The sequence below is a fragment of the Ambystoma mexicanum genome, chromosome 9 (genome assembly GCF_040938575.1).
Source record: "Ambystoma mexicanum isolate Mex_15411 chromosome 9, UKY_AmexF1_1, whole genome shotgun sequence".
NCBI classification, from domain to species: Eukaryota; Metazoa; Chordata; class Amphibia; order Caudata; family Ambystomatidae; genus Ambystoma; species Ambystoma mexicanum.
In genome coordinates, this window is record NC_090931.1 from 1,048,339,079 (window position 1) to 1,048,356,350 (window position 17,272).

At 43.1% G+C, this 17,272-nt stretch overlaps 1 protein-coding gene across 4 annotated transcripts in view; it reads left to right on the top strand.

The window, feature by feature from the left end:
* The window catches only part of DPP4 (dipeptidyl peptidase 4), a 992,858-nt gene that overhangs the window by 940,867 nt on the left and 34,719 nt on the right, over positions 1-17,272 (top strand). For all 4 annotated transcript variants that reach the window (XM_069616324.1, XM_069616327.1, XM_069616325.1 and 1 more), the window contains one exon: positions 4,920-4,992. In XM_069616324.1, coding sequence (XP_069472425.1) covers positions 4,920-4,992 — 73 coding nt within the window. The remainder of the gene's footprint in view (positions 1-4,919; positions 4,993-17,272) is intronic.

Genomic DNA, 17,272 nt, shown 5'->3' on the forward strand with positions numbered 1-17,272 from the left:
GATCGTCCATAGATGAAATAGAATTTCCAAAATGTGGTTGTTCAATTACTTTGCATACAGAGATGCCAGAAACAGAAGATGTTTTCTGTGTGTTGTGAATGTTTGAAGTATATATGGAGTTTTGCCTAGAGTGATATAAAGAAAGGGGTTTCTTATGTTCACTATAAGGGGAAATTGTTGGGTGACAACAAGACATCAATAAGATGGGTATTCTAGGATCTTCTTCAATAGAAAGGTGATATCAGTGCGTCTCATCCCATGGAGTCATCACATCTTCCTGACAGCCGCCCCTCCCCATGTGATCCTCCCGCATATTACCACCCCCAGGTTCAGGATCATGCAGTGACTGCCACCCCCTTGGCTACATGGGCGGTGGGAAAAGTCAGGGAATCAGTGATGACACTGTAGGACTCATCACAGGAGTTACAGAGGCATGACCCATTACAAAATCTTCACAACACAAAAAAAAACACCCTGGCTAAACAAATACATACATTTGGAAAGAATCTAATTTTTTAGAAAAGAAATAAGAAAAATAATGTGCATCGTTTTACTTGAGTCTGTTAACATGTCATTATTTTTACTGCCCATATCCATATCATTAATATATTTCATATATCTGGTGACTGGCACTTTGTGTTGCACACTCATCGTTTTTGCTGCTGCTTGGCTTGGAAATGGACCCTCATTGACTGTCTTCTGTAAGTAGCTGGAGGATCACTCTCATGCAATAGGAGCTCTGGTGATATTGTTGTATGTTGGAGCTATCGCCAGCATAGAACAAATACTTAAATGTATTCTCTACCATGCAATAGTGCCAAACACAAACAGATAATGCTCCTAATATTCATGTGTCTGGAGATGGATACTAAATTGAAAAATATGAATTTGCTATTCTGAAAATAAAGTGTCGCTCTAGTTTTTTTTAATGTTTAAGGTTAATCATGGGTGGATTATCCATAATGGGCGAGGGGGCGTCGACCCACTGGGTCTTGGGACCCTCCCTCCCACGATGGAGTAGCCAGGCCAGTGAAATACAAGCATTCCCTCAGCTGTTGTCCACAATTGAGAGAGTACTTTTAACTGTCAAAGCGAAACACTGTTTCCCTTTGACAGTTACACTTCACTAGCTATTCAAGCTCAATGAGCCATGCAAGGTTCGGAGCGTTTTGCATCCCCAGCCTTGCATGGCTCATTAGAAAAGCTGGCTGAGGAACTTTATATCTGTATGTGCAAGGGGGTGCTCCTGCACCTCCTCGCACATACAGACAGAGCAGACTGGAGTGGGGCGTCTCGTCACTCACGCTCAGGCCCCTGCACGCATGTGCAGAAACCAGCAAGCTTCCTGATTCCTGTTCAAGCTAGAAGGAGCCTGAGCGCTGGAGAGGAAAGACCCACGGCAGAAGGTAAGTTGTTTGTATATTCATGTTTTTTTTTAAATTTAAATTATGTGCATGGATGCGTGCATGCTTTTGTTGTTAGGTGAATGTATGTATGATGATGGATGCTTGTGTAAATGAGAGCGTGATTGTTGTTTGCATGTTGTGTAAATGCGTGTTTGTATGTTCATTTATTTATTATTTAAATATGTGTATGGATGCGTGTTATGAGTGAGTGCATGATGGGTGCTTTTGTGAATGACACAGAGTGCTTGCAGTGTGTATGTTGTCTAAATGTGTGCATTTGTATGTTCATTTATTTATTGAAATATGTTTATGGATGCATGTTGTGTTATGAGTGAGTACATGACAGATGTTCGTGTGAATGAAACAGAGAGTGCTTGCTGTGTATATATTCTGTAAATATGTGTGTTTGTATATTCATGTATTTATTATTTAAATGTGTATGGATGCATGTATGCTTGTATTATGAGTGAGTGCGTGATGGGTGCTTATGTGAATGAGACAGAGAGTGCTTGCAATGTGAATGTTGCCTAAATGTATGCATTTTTATGTTAATTTATTTATTTAAATATGTGTATGGATGCGTGTACGCTTCTGTTATGACTGAGTGCATTATGGATGTTCATGTGAATGAAACAGAATGCTTGCTGTGTGTATGTTGTGTAAATGTGTGTTTGTATGTTGTTTAAACATGTGTATGGATGCATGTATGCTTGTGCTATTAGTGAGTGCATTATGGGTGCTTGTGTGAATGAGTGTGTGTGTGTGTGTGTGTTTGTTTGTTTGTGCTGGTCTGACCTAATTTTGGCAAGTGGAGTAGGAGCTTTCAACAACAAAGGTATTTTAAAAATGCCTGTGTTGCTCAATCCCCCTGCCCACTGGCCAAAATTGGCTCTCTGACGGAGGTGCTATGGGGCCCAGGGAAAAGGGATGGTATTTTTTTACTGGACATCTATGATAGATGTCTAGTAAAAAAAATGCCATACCTGACCCTAGTGCCTTGCATACACACATAATCACTTTGATTGTGTGTGTTTGCCGGTGTGGGGCAAAGTGGACAGGGATGGCATTATTTTACTGGACATCTGTCATAGATGTGTAGTAAAAAATAACATGCCTGCCGACTGGGAAGCCCAGCACCTTGCATACACACATAATCATGTTGATTGTGTGCATGTAATTCGTGCTGCGGGGCCCAGGGGACAGCCATGGCATTTTGTTACTGGACTTGTAGGATAGAGGTCCAGTAAAAAATACTATCCCGCCCCGTGGATCCCCAATGCCTATCATACACACATTACCCCATTGATTGTGTGTGTGTGTTAGGGGCTCGGGGCCAGGGGACAGGAGTGTCATTTTTGTTACTAGGCATCTATGATAGATGTCCAGTAAGAAAAGCATGCCTGACCCCAGTGCCCCCCGGCGCCTCGCATACACACAATCACATTCATCATGTGCGTGTGAGGCACCGGGGGACAGCGGGCAGGCATGGCATTTTTTAAATGAATACCATTTATAAATGGGTATCTGATAGATGCCCAGTAAAAACGACCATGACTGGGCCCCAGAGCAGCTTGCACGCACACAATTATTGTGTGCCTGTGAGGTGCTCGGGTTCTCAGGGGGGTGGGCATGGCAATTTTTTCTTGGCATCTATGCCCAATAAAAAATGCCATGGCTGTACCCTGAGACCCCAGCTCCTGACACACATCTGCCCTGTGAGACCCCCAGCATCTCACAATCACACACAATCACATTCATCAGTAATGTGAATATGTCTGAGCGTAAGGTGCTGGTGCAACAAGGAGCATGGAATTTGTACGGGGCATGGTTGATAAATCAAGAATTATAAGTGTTATTATGTAGATAGAACAACATTTTAATGCAGCCAGACTAGCCATTTCTTATAATGGTATGACATTTTATATTGGACAGCTTTGATAATGCACGCATGATCTGTTGTATTATTCTTTCTGTGGCATGACATTTTGTATTGGGCATCTTTGATAAAGCAAGCATAATAAGTGTTAATATGTAACTAGACTGGCATTTCAATACAGCCAGTCTAGCCATTTCTTATTGTGGTATGATATTTTGTATTGGGCATCTTTCATAGGGCAAGCATGATGAGCATTATTATGAAGCAAGACTAGCATTTGTTATGCAACCAGTACAGCCATTTCTTTCTTGAAAATTTGTTTGGACATCTTTGATAAAGCATGCATTATTAGTGGTATTATTCTTGCTGTGGCATGACATTTTTTATTAGACATCTTTGGTAAAACAACCATAAGTATTATTATGTAGCTGTACTGGTATTTCAATGCAGCCAGTCTAGTCATTTCTTACTGTGGTATGGCATTTTGTATTGGGCATATTTGGTAAAGCAAGCATGATAAGTGTTATTATGAAGCAAGAACGTCACTTTTATGCAACCAGTCTAGCCACTTCTTTTTGCAGTGTGACATTTTGTATTGGGCATCTTTGATAAAGCAAGCATGGTAAGTTTTATTGTGTAGCTTGACGGGCATTTTAGTACAGCCAGTTTGGATATGTTTTCATACTTTGGCATGCATTTTTAATGGTGAAGATATGGAAATACTAGGGTATAATGGTGCAGCAGCATGGAAATGTATGCGCACAGCCAGTGTGAAAATGTTTTATACTGGCCCATATTGTGCGAAAAGGCATCGTGAAAATGTGTTGGAGAAATGCTCCTGTGCACTGTTCGTGACTTGCGTCTATTGGATTTTTTCCTGAGTTACCCGACAAAACCAATGGCAAAATGTTTTTTCTAAAAAGTGTACTCTAAAATGCACCATTTTAACACATTATTTAAAAGAAAATCTCGGAGGAGAACCCTGAGGACTCCCCCTTTATTGAGGTGGGCTTCCTCACTACGCTCGGTAGCTGTGGCATATCTGGGACAAATATTTACGCCCCTCCAGTTAAGAATTCACCAGCTGCCACTAATATACTTATTGACAACCAGAGGCTCTATAACAATTATATTCAACTGCAAGTGCAATTTCGCACCACATCACCAATGATGTATTTTGTACCAGGGCAACGTTTACCTCAGTGCTAACACTATGCTATTATGGAACGCCTTGCCAGCACCATTGAGAACCTCTTTGTCCCTGAGCCTGTTTAAAAAAGAGCTCAAGTCCTGGTTGTTTCGATAAGTAGCTTTTTCCATGGTCACTTTGCCTGGTGGGGGACTTTCCCCCACCTTCTGGGACCCACATGTTATTTGTCTTGTTTGTCTTGTCTGCGCCCTCACACCCACGGGTTTATGGATGCGCATTACAAATAGTAGAAAGTAAAGTAAAGCTGTGGTGACACTAGGGCAAACGTTGCATTATTGCAAACTTGTAGTGATAAAAGGACGTTTTTGCACCAGGACAAGGATCGCCATAGTGGTAAAATAGTGCACTGGGCCAACGTTTCTGTAATATGCTCAGAGATTTCAATCAACATTGATTTAAAAGTTAACTGTTTCATGTGTTATTTTAGAGTTCTACAGTGATGGCAAGAGCACCGAATTTCAAAGATGTCGAGTACCTCCTTATTCATGGAACAGCAGATGGTACGTTTCTGATAATTAGTTATTTGTTCATCAACAGTTCTTTCAATGTACATAATTTAAAACACTTGTAAGCATCACTTATGTTCACCCCTAAATATTAAAACCTATGTCTCAAACAGTAATATTTCCAAAGCACCCTTCTTAGTTTGCATGTTATCCCAACACAGGCTTACGTATTGCTGAACGCGCAAAAGGTGTGCTTCATATTTTTGTGCATGTGTACATTGTCCTACATTTATTTGGAACGTTTTCTCGCGCGTTAAAAAGAAAACAGACGTCTGTATCACTTTTTGCAAAATAAATCTGAAATGATTGCCAAGGATTTAGGGTCTCTGGCAGAACTATAGAACAGAGCTTTTTTCTTATTTATGCGAAAGTGATAGGAACATTTTAAACAAGAATCTCATAAAAGTGCATATACACACACATTGTCTCTGTTGTGAACATATCCATTGTACAACCATAGTCCACAAAATATTCTGGGTCAGATGCTCAGGTCATTGGGGAAAAAAAAATGTATGGTCTTAAACGGTCATGTTCCATTTGGACCGATTTTGATGTAAGAATTATAATAGAACTGTGTGGCAATAAGGTACATGAACACTTGTATGTATTTGCACACAGTGAAAGGCACTCTGCGTATCTGGTGACTGGAAGCATGGGAAGAACACAGACTGTACAGCTATATGTTCACAGCCACCTGAGGCCCTTCCGCGGGTGCCGCCATTCCCTGGGTTGCCCCCGCCCACCCCCCTAAGATCCACCATCCCCCAAGAGCTCCCCACAACCATCCACACCCACACATAATCTCCCAACCTCCTCACACTCCTCTTACCTGCTGGGTCCTTCTACTCCACCTCTGCATTCCTTCCTGATATGGCTGCCATAGAAATAGAAAAGGGACTGTACACATTTTTACATAATTTCTACGTATGTGGTCATCTCTTTTTCCCCCAAAAAAAAAAATATTCACACCCCCAAAAAAAAAGTTTTGTAGCGCCCATGATACCTCACTGATTCCCGGCCCATTACAAGCCATGTACGCCCTCCAACGTGGGGGCGATATCCATATTCCATCTAATACTAATCTTTCATGAACAATGGTGATAATTATGACTTCCCATCATTTTCATACAACTATGAGTAGCTTGAACTACTCAGTCTACTCTGTTACTCCCAGAAATTATTGCCTGGTCTTAACCCACCCTTTAAATTCCAAAACGGGAAACAGGATTCCCAAGCAGTGAGGCGTGCCGGCCTGCATTCAAGGCCGGCATGTAAGGCTCATGGAAGTCTCCGCTGGTATTCCTGAAGAGAAGACCGCATCTGGAGACCCCAGCCTCCTTCTTCACACATTGCGCTTCAGCACAGTGCAGTGCATGGGAAGTATAAAATGGCCACTGCCTAAATTCAACTACACAAAAACAGCAACAGAGCTCCGTGGCACCTTTGCCCTGATTGGAAGTCCCAGCAACAAAGGGAAGCAGGAGTCCCTAGCCGGCAGGCACAGCCAGCCCGCATTCAAGGCTGGCATGTAAGGCTGATGGAAGTCTCAGTCAGTATTCCTGAAGAGAAGACCCCTTCCGGAGACTCCAGCCTCCTTCTACACACTCTCCCCCTCCAGCACGGTGCAGTGCATTGGGAGCATAAGATGGCCGCCACTGAAATTCAACTACACAAATACAGCAACATGGCTCTGTGGCGCCTTTACCCTGACTGGAAGTCCCACCCACAAAGGGAAGAAGGAGTCTCCAATCGGGAAGCGCAGCCGGCCTGCATTCAAGACTGGCATGTAAGGCTGGTGGAAGTCTAAGTCGGTCTCAGCCTGGATCGCCGATCCCGCATTGCATTACCTGAAGCGCTGCAGGTGCCTTTGCACATCTACCATAGCAAGCCTCATAAAGAAGGTAAGGCTCCTCCCACATTTGCGGCTGCTAAGCCCTGCCTGTTTATGGCCATTACCAGAGTACGCTCCGAGCCGGCCCCCGCGATCCACCTCTTTGCTGCCCACTACATCCCTCTACCAGCCACCAGCCCCTTCCTCTTGCTGTAAACCAAGACCTTCCCAGCTGCTCCTCTGAAAGTTAGCCGTGTCACAATGCCCACTGCCCATTATGCCAATGCGTGACCAGCATGTTCTTAGTCCCTCCAGGTGCATGCCGGAGTTACCTTAGCTCACCGCACTCCTGGCACACTCCAATCGAGCTTCTTAAGCTCACTGCAATGTCCAGGGTACATGTTGTGTCAGCTCCAAAAGCTGTCATTACCAGTGAGGCACTCACCTGGCTTTCACACTGTTACCCCTACGTCACGTACGAGGAACAATAACATGCACTCTAGAATGCGCCATCGTCTCCCTGCCCTCCCTACTTCTTCACAGGCAGAACCCTTCCTGCTTTCCTCAGACACTAATGGCTATCACCCTTCTAATCCACCGACCCTTACTGCAGATGGCACCAAGCAAGTGCTTCTCCCACAACATCACAGAAAGACTAGCCCTAAGAACTCTACCCACAGTGCTGCCTCCCATAACAGACCAAGTAAACCATTCCCAGCTGCTAACATGAATGCATTGGCATAACTTTTAAAGGTAATTGTACCTGTTACTGCTAATGCTACCACCTCTTGTGAGGTAATTGTACTTGCTACTGCTCACCTTGCCGCCACTTATACTGCATCCACCCCGCAATGATGTCATTGCTGCCACCACTTGCGAGGTAATTGCATCTGTTAATGCTCATTCTGGCAACCCCTTTTCAGGTAATTGTTCCTGCTACTGCTCATGTTGACACCACTAATGCTGCATCCACCCACAATGACGCCATTGCTGCTACCACTTGTGGGGTAATTGAACCAGTTACTGCTCATGTTGCCCCCATTTGTGAGATCATTCTTCCTGACTTTGTAAACACTGCTACCATCTGCAATGTATCTGCCCCCAAAGCTACCAAAGTGACTACCTATTGTCTCATGGCTGCTCCTAATACCACCAATATGGCCCACATTGGTATTGCAACTGCCCTTTTTCCTACTAATATTGCTCCTACTTTTGCTGTAGCCATGGCCAATGTTGCTAACCTTGCTCCCATTGGTAGGGCAGTTGTGCCTTTACCTGACAATAGTGCTGCTACTCCTTGCAATGGTCCCCCTCAGGATGCAATCTTGGCTAACTCTGCCAAAACTGCTCCAACTTGTACCAGCACTGGCTCAGTTACCGACCAGCTCTCCCATGTGATGCAAAACCTCATCCCAGCCAACCCCCTCATCCGCAATGTTTCCCTCGACCTTGCCGCTCCTAGGTATGAAAAAGCATTCACAATCCCTCTCCCTGCTTCCTTTCCCAATCTAGCTTTGGTCAATGCCTGCTCACTACTTTCCTATTCCTAGGATATCCATTATCTCCTGACAGCAGGAAATCTTGATGCCCTGGCCATCACAGAAACATGGCTGCATGCAGCATCAGGCCCGGCCCTCTCCCTAGCCGTCCAATCAGGCTACACCATTTCCAGGAGTGATAGACTGAATTCCAGAGGCAGTGGAGTGGCCCTTATAGCAAAAGACCACCTTCACATTAGGCAACTCAGCTCCTCGCTCAATGAAACCTGTGATATCCTCTCACTAAAACTCACCATCTCCCGACCAACACAATCACCATCCATGTTGTACACTGCCCACCTGTCCCGATCCTGTCTTTTGAAGAAGACCTACTTCACACACTAGGAGATAAGTTAAAGCCCTCTTGTCAAATTATTCTCCTGGGAGATCTAAATCTAGACCTTAACAACCACACCAACTTACAAGCAACCTTGTTAGCAAACTCGCTGAACACCTTAGGTTTTAGTCAGCACATAAGCAATTTCACGCACATTAAAGGTCGCTCTCTGTACAGGATAGCTGACCTCAACCATACCTCTGTCAAGACCAATTCTCCCTGCCCATGGTCAGACCACCACATCATTGCTTTTACCATCCCACTCGACTGGCAAACCAAACCTGCTACAAAGATGCTACTGCCGTCTCAGGCTCACAGCTCCCATAAACTGACTAAAGACAGTCTCCTACCATTCCTTGATGCCTTCAAATTAGAGTGACTAGATCTCTCTGATCCTCTGAAACTAGACGATATCTACACCAAAACATTAACCAGCGCAATCAACACCATCACCCCACTAGCCCCTAAAAACTCCAAACCTGCAGCTCACCTCAACTCCTGGTACACCCAAGACTTCTTAGACCTCAGAACCAAAAAAATACTCACTGAAACATGCTGGAACAAAACCCACTCCGAGGTCACAAAACAGGAGTTCACAATGGTATTGAAACAATAAAAACAAGCCATCATCCAAGCCAAAGCCACCACCTTCAACACAAGAATAGCCAATGCGTATTCGGACAGCAGGGGACTATTCTCCATCCTTGGGGAACTGGAAGGCCCATCTCCCCTATTTATTTATTTATTTATTTATTTGTTTGTTTGGTTGTTGATTTATTTATTTGAATTTTTAAAGTGCACAAACGGCCCTCAGGCATTATGGTGCTGTTACAGTACAGTAAAAAACAGATTCTTGACAACAGTATTGCAAAACAGTATTGTGGCTGTGTTCCATGGTTACAGGGGAACATCATTAGAGACATTCAGGTCAGTCTAGTTAAATAACTTGTTTTTTAGCGCCTTTCTGAACGATGTGAGAGAGTTTTCCTTTCTTAGGCTGAGTGGGAGAGTGTTCCAAGCTTTAGGTGCCAACACTTCGAAACTGGTGCCGCCGGCTTTGGCTCTATTGAATGCCGGGACTGAGAGTAAATGGGAGTATTAGTCTCGTTTTAGTCTATGGGCAGGCACCTGATGTATCCGTTCATCTAGATAGGAGGGGGCAGAATGGAAGAGACATCTGTGTGTGATGCTGAGGGCCTTGAACATTATGCGCTCTTTGATCGGGAGCCAGTTGGCATCTTTTCTGGCCTGAGAGATGTGCTCTCTCCTAGGGATACTAAGAGCCACTCTGAGAGTGTTGTTTTGCGTGGTTTGCAATTTGTTGATGTTATTAGCAGCTGTGCCTAGGATTAGGTTGTTACAATAATCCAACTTTGCACCAATGGTGGCACTAGCAATCTTGAGTCAATTTTTAGGCGACAGGTGAGGTTTCACTGCGTTTATGATTTTTGTAGTGAGGGCAGTAGATAATGAAATGGTGCTGACTTGTCCTTGCATTGATAATGTGGAGTCCAATTATACACCGAAGGTTTTTACTGCAGCAGAGACTGTACTAACAGTGTTCTCAATGCTGAAAGGGATGTATTTGTTGTCTAGTTTTTTCAGGCACTCTTTAGGACCTACAAGAAGAATTTCAATGTTTTCCCCATTTAGACAAAGGCCATTAGCTGCCATCCAGGTCTGGATGCGAGCATATGCCTGCTGGAGGGTGATGAGGTCTTGCTCATAGTGACCTGATAGCGGGAGAAGAATTTTTGTATCGTCAGCATAGTTGGTAAAAGCTATGCCGAACTGTTCTAGGTCGCCGAACAGGGTTAAGGTGAAGAGATTATAGAGAGTGGGAGATGTGCAGGATCCTTGTTGGACCCCGCACCGAATGGGTGATTAAATGGCTGATACCTGATCAGAAAAGACCCTCATGGCTCCGCCCTCCAAGAAGGAGGTAATCCAGGCGATTGCTTCCTGGGAAAAATGTGCAGTATCCGAGAGATGTTTGCACAGGATCTTGTGGTCCACCAGGTTAAAGGCGGTCGAGAGGTCAAGGAGTAGAAGGAGTGAGGACTTGCCCTTGTCCATGGATTCAAGTAGCTGATTCATAAGATCAAGCAAGACTGACTCTGTACCGTGACGAGGATGGAAACCAGATTGTCTTTTACCGAGGTTATTGTGTGTTTCCAAGTAAGACTGGACCTGCAGATACGCCGCCTTGTCCAACATTTTCAGCAAAAACGGAACGGTGGTGATTGGACCTTAGTTATTGGGAGAGTCAGGGTCAAGGGTTGGTTTCTTCAGCAGCGGTCGAACCCAGGCTTCCTTAAGTGCTCGAGGCGAAGGAGGCATTAATGAAGGTTGTGACAAAGGGGGCCACAGCTGCAGCACAGACTTTAACAAGACTAGCTGGGCAGATGCCACCTTTGCAGAGCAATGGTTTAATATGCTTTCTGATCCGCAGGACTTCAGGTATTGTTACTGCCCTAAAGGTAAAGGGTTTCGGTTTGTTTGTGCCATATGGGCCACTTGAGGCTGGCATAGTGGCAGAGGGCTTTGGTTCAAGTGTTGCGACCCTAGGCAGGTTGTTCAATTGTGTCTTGATTTTTTTCTGGAGTGTTTTAATTTTGTCTAACATGGCATGTTGAATGTTAATACACTGTTTCATTTTTCTCTGTGGGTTGAGTCGGGTGGGGGTAATAGACAGCTCATTATAAATGGCAAACAGTTCTTTGGATTGGGAGTTAGCTTTCTCAGTTCTAGTGTTGTAGACAGATGCTTTAGCTGTAGAGATAGCCTTTTTGTATTGTTTCACAACTGCCAAATAGGTATCTCATGTGGACACGGAAGGGCTTGTTTGCCATGCGGTCAGTGCTGCCCGTTTGGAGGTATGTATGTCTAGGAGTTCGTGATTGAACCATGAGTTAGCATATAATATGTTCTTGGCTCTCTTTCTTCCAGTGGGGCTACCGCATCTACTACCTCCTTAAGTGTGGCATTGTAGAGCTCTACTAGTTCTGTAGGGCTGTTTGATGTAGGATGCGCTAGCGCTGAGGTTTCAAGGAGGGGGAGACATCTGTCCTTGGTGAGCAGTTTTTTTGACCTTGCCATAGTGGCTGGCACAGGTTGGCTAAGTTTAACTCTCATTTTAGAGGGTATAAGGAAGTGAAGTAGATGGTGGTCAGTCCAGGGGCATTGTCAGGCTGAGATCCTGGTGTCTGCGGAAGCTGCTGAGCCCCCGACAATCCACCCAAAATGTGGCACTCTGAGCTGATACTATAAACTGCTCAGTTTACCTCACTTCCAAGGGAAAGGGGGAAGGGACAAATTAACAAACACCAGGCTGGAAGCTAACTAGCTGGTTCTTCACCTGTAGTAAAAACATAAACATATATACACCTTGTTATTCATTGAGTACTATACTAACCTTAATTCTCAATATCCTTTACCAAAAAAAGTAAAAACCATACCTGGAACTTCTCTACAGAATGCCCAGAGAAGTGATAAGCTGACTAGACTTCCTTACTAGTTGACTTGAATCTTAATGATCATTCAGCCTTCTCAGTAGGTCCATGAATGCGAAATTAACTTTGCAGATATCTTCTAAAAACTCAAGAAGCTTGAACAAAGTCTTAAGTTCATTAAAGGTAAATGGAAGTTCTAGTGTTTCTGGAAAGTTCTTATATTTCTTATTAACTGCCTTTGAAACTTGCGACGAAAAATTTCACCTGGAAATATCTTGCACACGCATAAAAATCCAAACTGAGTGTAGAACATACACGCGCTGAAAACCAAACCGCGGAAAAATGCACACGCGCTTATTCAAGGAGCGAGTAAAAAGCACACGCGATAATGTCCATTCCGCGGGAAAAATACACAAGCGCTTTATCCAAGTAGCGAATAAACGCACACGCGCTGAAGTCTAAACCGCGGGAAAAATACACACGCGCTTATCCAAGGAGCGAGTAAAAAGCACACGCGATAATGTCCATTCCGCGGGAAAAATACACACGCGCTTTATCCAAGTTACGAATAAACGCACACGCGCTGAAAACCAACCGCGGGTAGAAAAACACACACGCGCTTATCCAAGGAGCGAGTAAACGCACACGCGCTGAAAACCAACCGCGGGTAGAAAAACACACGCGCTATAGTATCACGTGACACAAAAGAGCTCGCGCTAGATTCTCAAGCAAAGACTTTCACGCACAGGCTTTTGTTAACGGAAAAACCACGCGCTTGATAGAAAAAACGTAGCGTAACAAAGAAAAACAAACGATAGCACTACTGTTCTATTAAATGTCTTCATATGAGCTTGAAAATCAATTTAACTCTTCAACAAGAACATTAGATAAAGAGTTTTGAGTTTTAAAAGAACTTATCTTGTGAAGAGTCTTGGAAACCTATTTTCTTAGGCAACTTGAAATCTTCTTACTCCTGTCCTGTGCCAAAATGAACTCCATAAAGATTCCTGCTTACTTTCCCAAGAAGCCGCTCGACTGCTTGAAACTTGAAACCCCTGAACAAGTTAAGCAGGAGCAGCTTAGTACACGACCTCTCAGCTGGGCAAAGACGATGAAAGGCAGTTTAGAATGTTCACTGTCTTCCCTATAAACAATCACCAGCCAATTAGAATTTAGACTGAGGACCTCCATCTTGGCTTGGGGCATTCTCCATAGACTGCAATGAATGTTAAGGGCAAAATTGGCTGTTTTAAAATTAAACTCCATTAAAACTTCCCGAAACCTTTCTATACTAAATCTCCCCAGACCCAATGTAATTGAGAATATGCCACTGTAACCTAACAGTACCCCCCTTCTAACGCCCAGTCCCTGGGCCACTTTTCAATGGAAATTTCTTATGGAATCTTTCAACCAAACGAGGAGCATGCACATCACTTGCTTTCTCCCAAGTGCATTCTTCAGGACCAAAACCCTCCCAATCAATGAGATACTGTAGCTTTCCTCTCACTCTTCTAGAGTCCAGAATTTTCTTAACTAAAAATTCTTCTGAATCATCTCCCTCAATTACAACTGCTGAAGGAGTAGGTGTCAATCTAGTTCCTTTAACCACAGGTTTCAACAAGCTAACATGAAAAGTTGTGTGAGTTTTCATATGTCTTGGTAATCTAAGGCGAACAGCCACTGGATTTATCACCTTTTCAACAACAAACGGTCCTACAAAACGAGGGCAAAACTTATTTCTTCCTTTAATTCTCAAAAACTTGGTTGATAACCACACCAAATCTCCCTCACTATATTGGGGACTAGTCTTTCTTTTAAGGTCAGCAAATCTTTTATATTTTTGTTTACTCTCCACCAACACCCTTTTTGCCTTTTCCAAATTTCTTTTCATGACTTCTAGTCTCTTTTCCACTTCCGGGTTTCCAGAATCATTATTAATCTCAATACTAAGAAAACGAGGATGAAAACCTCGTCCCAAATAAAACAGAGACATAGAGGTGGCATCCTTACTACAGTTGTTATATGCGAATTCTGCCACCCACAACATATCTACCCACTCTTCCCCTGTCTGTAGATAACACCTCAAATATTTCTCCAACTCCTTATTTATCCTTTCCACTTGCCCATTGGTTTCAGGATGGTAACCTGATGATAGACATACCTCAACTCCCAATCTCTTACAAAAGGCTCTCCAAAACTTAGAAATAAACTGAGACCCTCTGTCTGAGATGACCTGACTGGGAATTCCATGCAGTTTTACTACTTCTTGCAAGAAACTGTGAGCTAAACTATCGGCGGTAACCTCTCCCTCCATTGGAATGAAATGTGCTTCTTTAGTGAGTAAATCAACTACAACAAATACTGATGTACACCCCTCATCTTGTGGCAGATCCGTGATGAAATCTAAAGACACTGAGTACCAAGGCTGCGGTGGAACTGGCAACGGTTCCAATAACCCAGAAGGCTTTCCGACGAGGTTCTTATATCTAGCACAAACTTCACAGGTCTTAACAAAATTAAGAGTATCTTGTCGAATTTTATCCCACCAAAAATGTCTTCTGACCAACTCTAGAGTTTTCCGATATCCTGGATGTGCTGCCAGAACTGATTTGTGACACTCCTTCAATATCTTTTCTCTATGTTCAATAGATGGTAAATAGAGTCTGTCGTCTAGATAAGGCAAACCATCTTTAATCTTACGAGCTGGATCCAAACGAACCCAATGTTCAAGTTGTGTCTCAGAGATGGATTCTCGTACTTTCTTGAATATTTCGTTTTCCTTCTCAATTCCAGCAAGAACAAAATGTTCTGGAGCGATCAATGGAAGTGACTCACAGACCGACTTAACTTCACTTTCTGGAAACTGCCGTGACAGAGCATCTGCTTTTTTATTTTGATTTCCTGGCTTAAAAGTAACTATAAAATCATAATCTGCAAAAAATAAAGACCACCTTAGTAGTCGAGGTGTCAGAGTTCTTGCTGTCTTCAAAAAAAGTAAATTTCGGTGGTCAGTTAATACTGTCACACTATGACGTGCTCCTTTTAAAAAATGTCGCCATTCTTCAAATGCTGCTTTGATCGGAAGAAGCTCTCGATCTGAAATGGTGTAATTTTCTTCCGCTGGTGAGAACCTCTTAGAAAAGTAGGCCACTGGATGCAATTGTCCAGTAACATTATGCCTCTGCGACAACACTGCTCCCATTGCCACATTGGAAGCATCAGCCTCTACAAAAATTGGCTTAGAAGTATCAGGATGAATCAAGATAGGAGTAGTTATGAATTTCTCCTTCAATATTCGAAAAGCCTCATTAGCCTTAACGTCCCAAACAAATGGAACTCCTTTCTTCAAAAGTCGAGTAATTGGAGCTACTAAACTGGAGAAGCCTTCAATGAATCTTCGGTAAAAATTGGCAAATCCTAAAAAACTCTGGATCTCCTTCACCTTCGTTGGAGTAGGCCAATCATGAACCGCTTCCACCTTTTTCGGATTCATTTCCAGACCACAAGGAGTGATCACAAAACCTAAAAATTCTACCGAATTCGTATGGAACTGACTCTTCTCCAATTTAGCGTAAAGATTATTCTCTCTCAATTTTCTCAAGACCTGTCGAATGTGAATTTTGTGTTTCTCCAAATTTTGGGAAAAAATCAAAATATCGTCAATATAAACGATAACAAAAATATCAAGAAATTCCCGGAGAACCTCATCGATAAAAAATTGAAAAGCCGCTGGGGCATTGCAGAGAACGAATGGCATCACTTGGTACTCGTACAGGCCAAATCTGGTCTTAAATGCCGTCTTCCACTCATCCCCCTCTTGAACTCGTACAAGATGATAAGCTCCACGTAAATCCAATTTAGAAAAAATGGTGGCACCTTGGATTTGATTTAACATCTCAGAGATGAGAGGGAGAGGATACCGATTTTTTACTGTAATTCTATTTACCGCCCTGTAATCTATACAAGTTCTGAGAGAACCGTCAGATTTTGGCACAAAGAACAATGGTGATGCAGCCGGCGATTGAGAATGCCGAATAAATCCCTTAGCCAAATTTTCCTTTAAGTATTCTTTCAAATAGTCATTCTCTTTTTTTGTCAGGGCATAAACCCTACTGCTAGGTAAAATAGCTCCAGGCTCCAAATCTATCCTGCAGTCAAAAGGTCTATGAGGAGGCAACTCTCCAGCTTCCTTTTCATCAAATACATCCCAAAAATCCTGATAACAAATAGGAAGTTCACCCACTACTGCTCCAACATCAAAACCTATTGCCCCTCTTTCTGCAAGTGAAAACGAAACTGAATTCACAAATCTTTCTTCCTCTTCATGACATTTTCCTAAGCAACAATGTTCCTTATAAAACGTTGATTCTAGGGATACAATTCTTGCACTTCAATCAATTCTAGGATTATGAAGAGTAAGCCAGGGCATACCCAAGATTATTTTCAAGATTGGGGCGTCAATTAATTCAAAAGAGATAGTTTCCTTATGACCTCCAGTCAACTCCATCTGAAGTACCTCTGTATTATGAGTGATTGGACCTGAAGAAAGAGATGTACCATCAACTGCCCTTACCTGCTCCACTTCCTTCTTAGCCACTAAAGGAACACCTAGAACCTTTGCCAATCCTCTGTCCATAAAATTTCCTGTCGCCCCTGAATCAATAATAATTGGCCCAGAACCTAGGATTTTCTTTTCAAACATTAAGGATACGTTCACAGTTATGTGAGGGACAGGTGTCTGTATCGTGTTAGCCACTTGTTGTACTCTGCCTGAAGAATTGAAGATCTTCTTGGAGGTAAAAGGACAGTTTTCAAGGAAATGACCACTCCTACCGCAGTATAGACACAAATTATTCTCCCTTCTTCTTGTCTTCTCTTCCTTTGACAACGGACCTCTCACCCGACTCTGCAGCTCATTTACCTTTGACTTAACTTCTCTGTTCACCACCTCAACCTTAGATCTCTCAACTCTTCCTGGAAACCTAACTTCTCCCTGAGAACGTCTACGCTTTAAACGTCTTTCAGTTAAACGAAAATCTAACTGAACTACCAAATCAATTAGAGCATCTAAAGTAGTTGGTCATTCCAAAACTCCAGCCAAAGCATCTTTTAATTT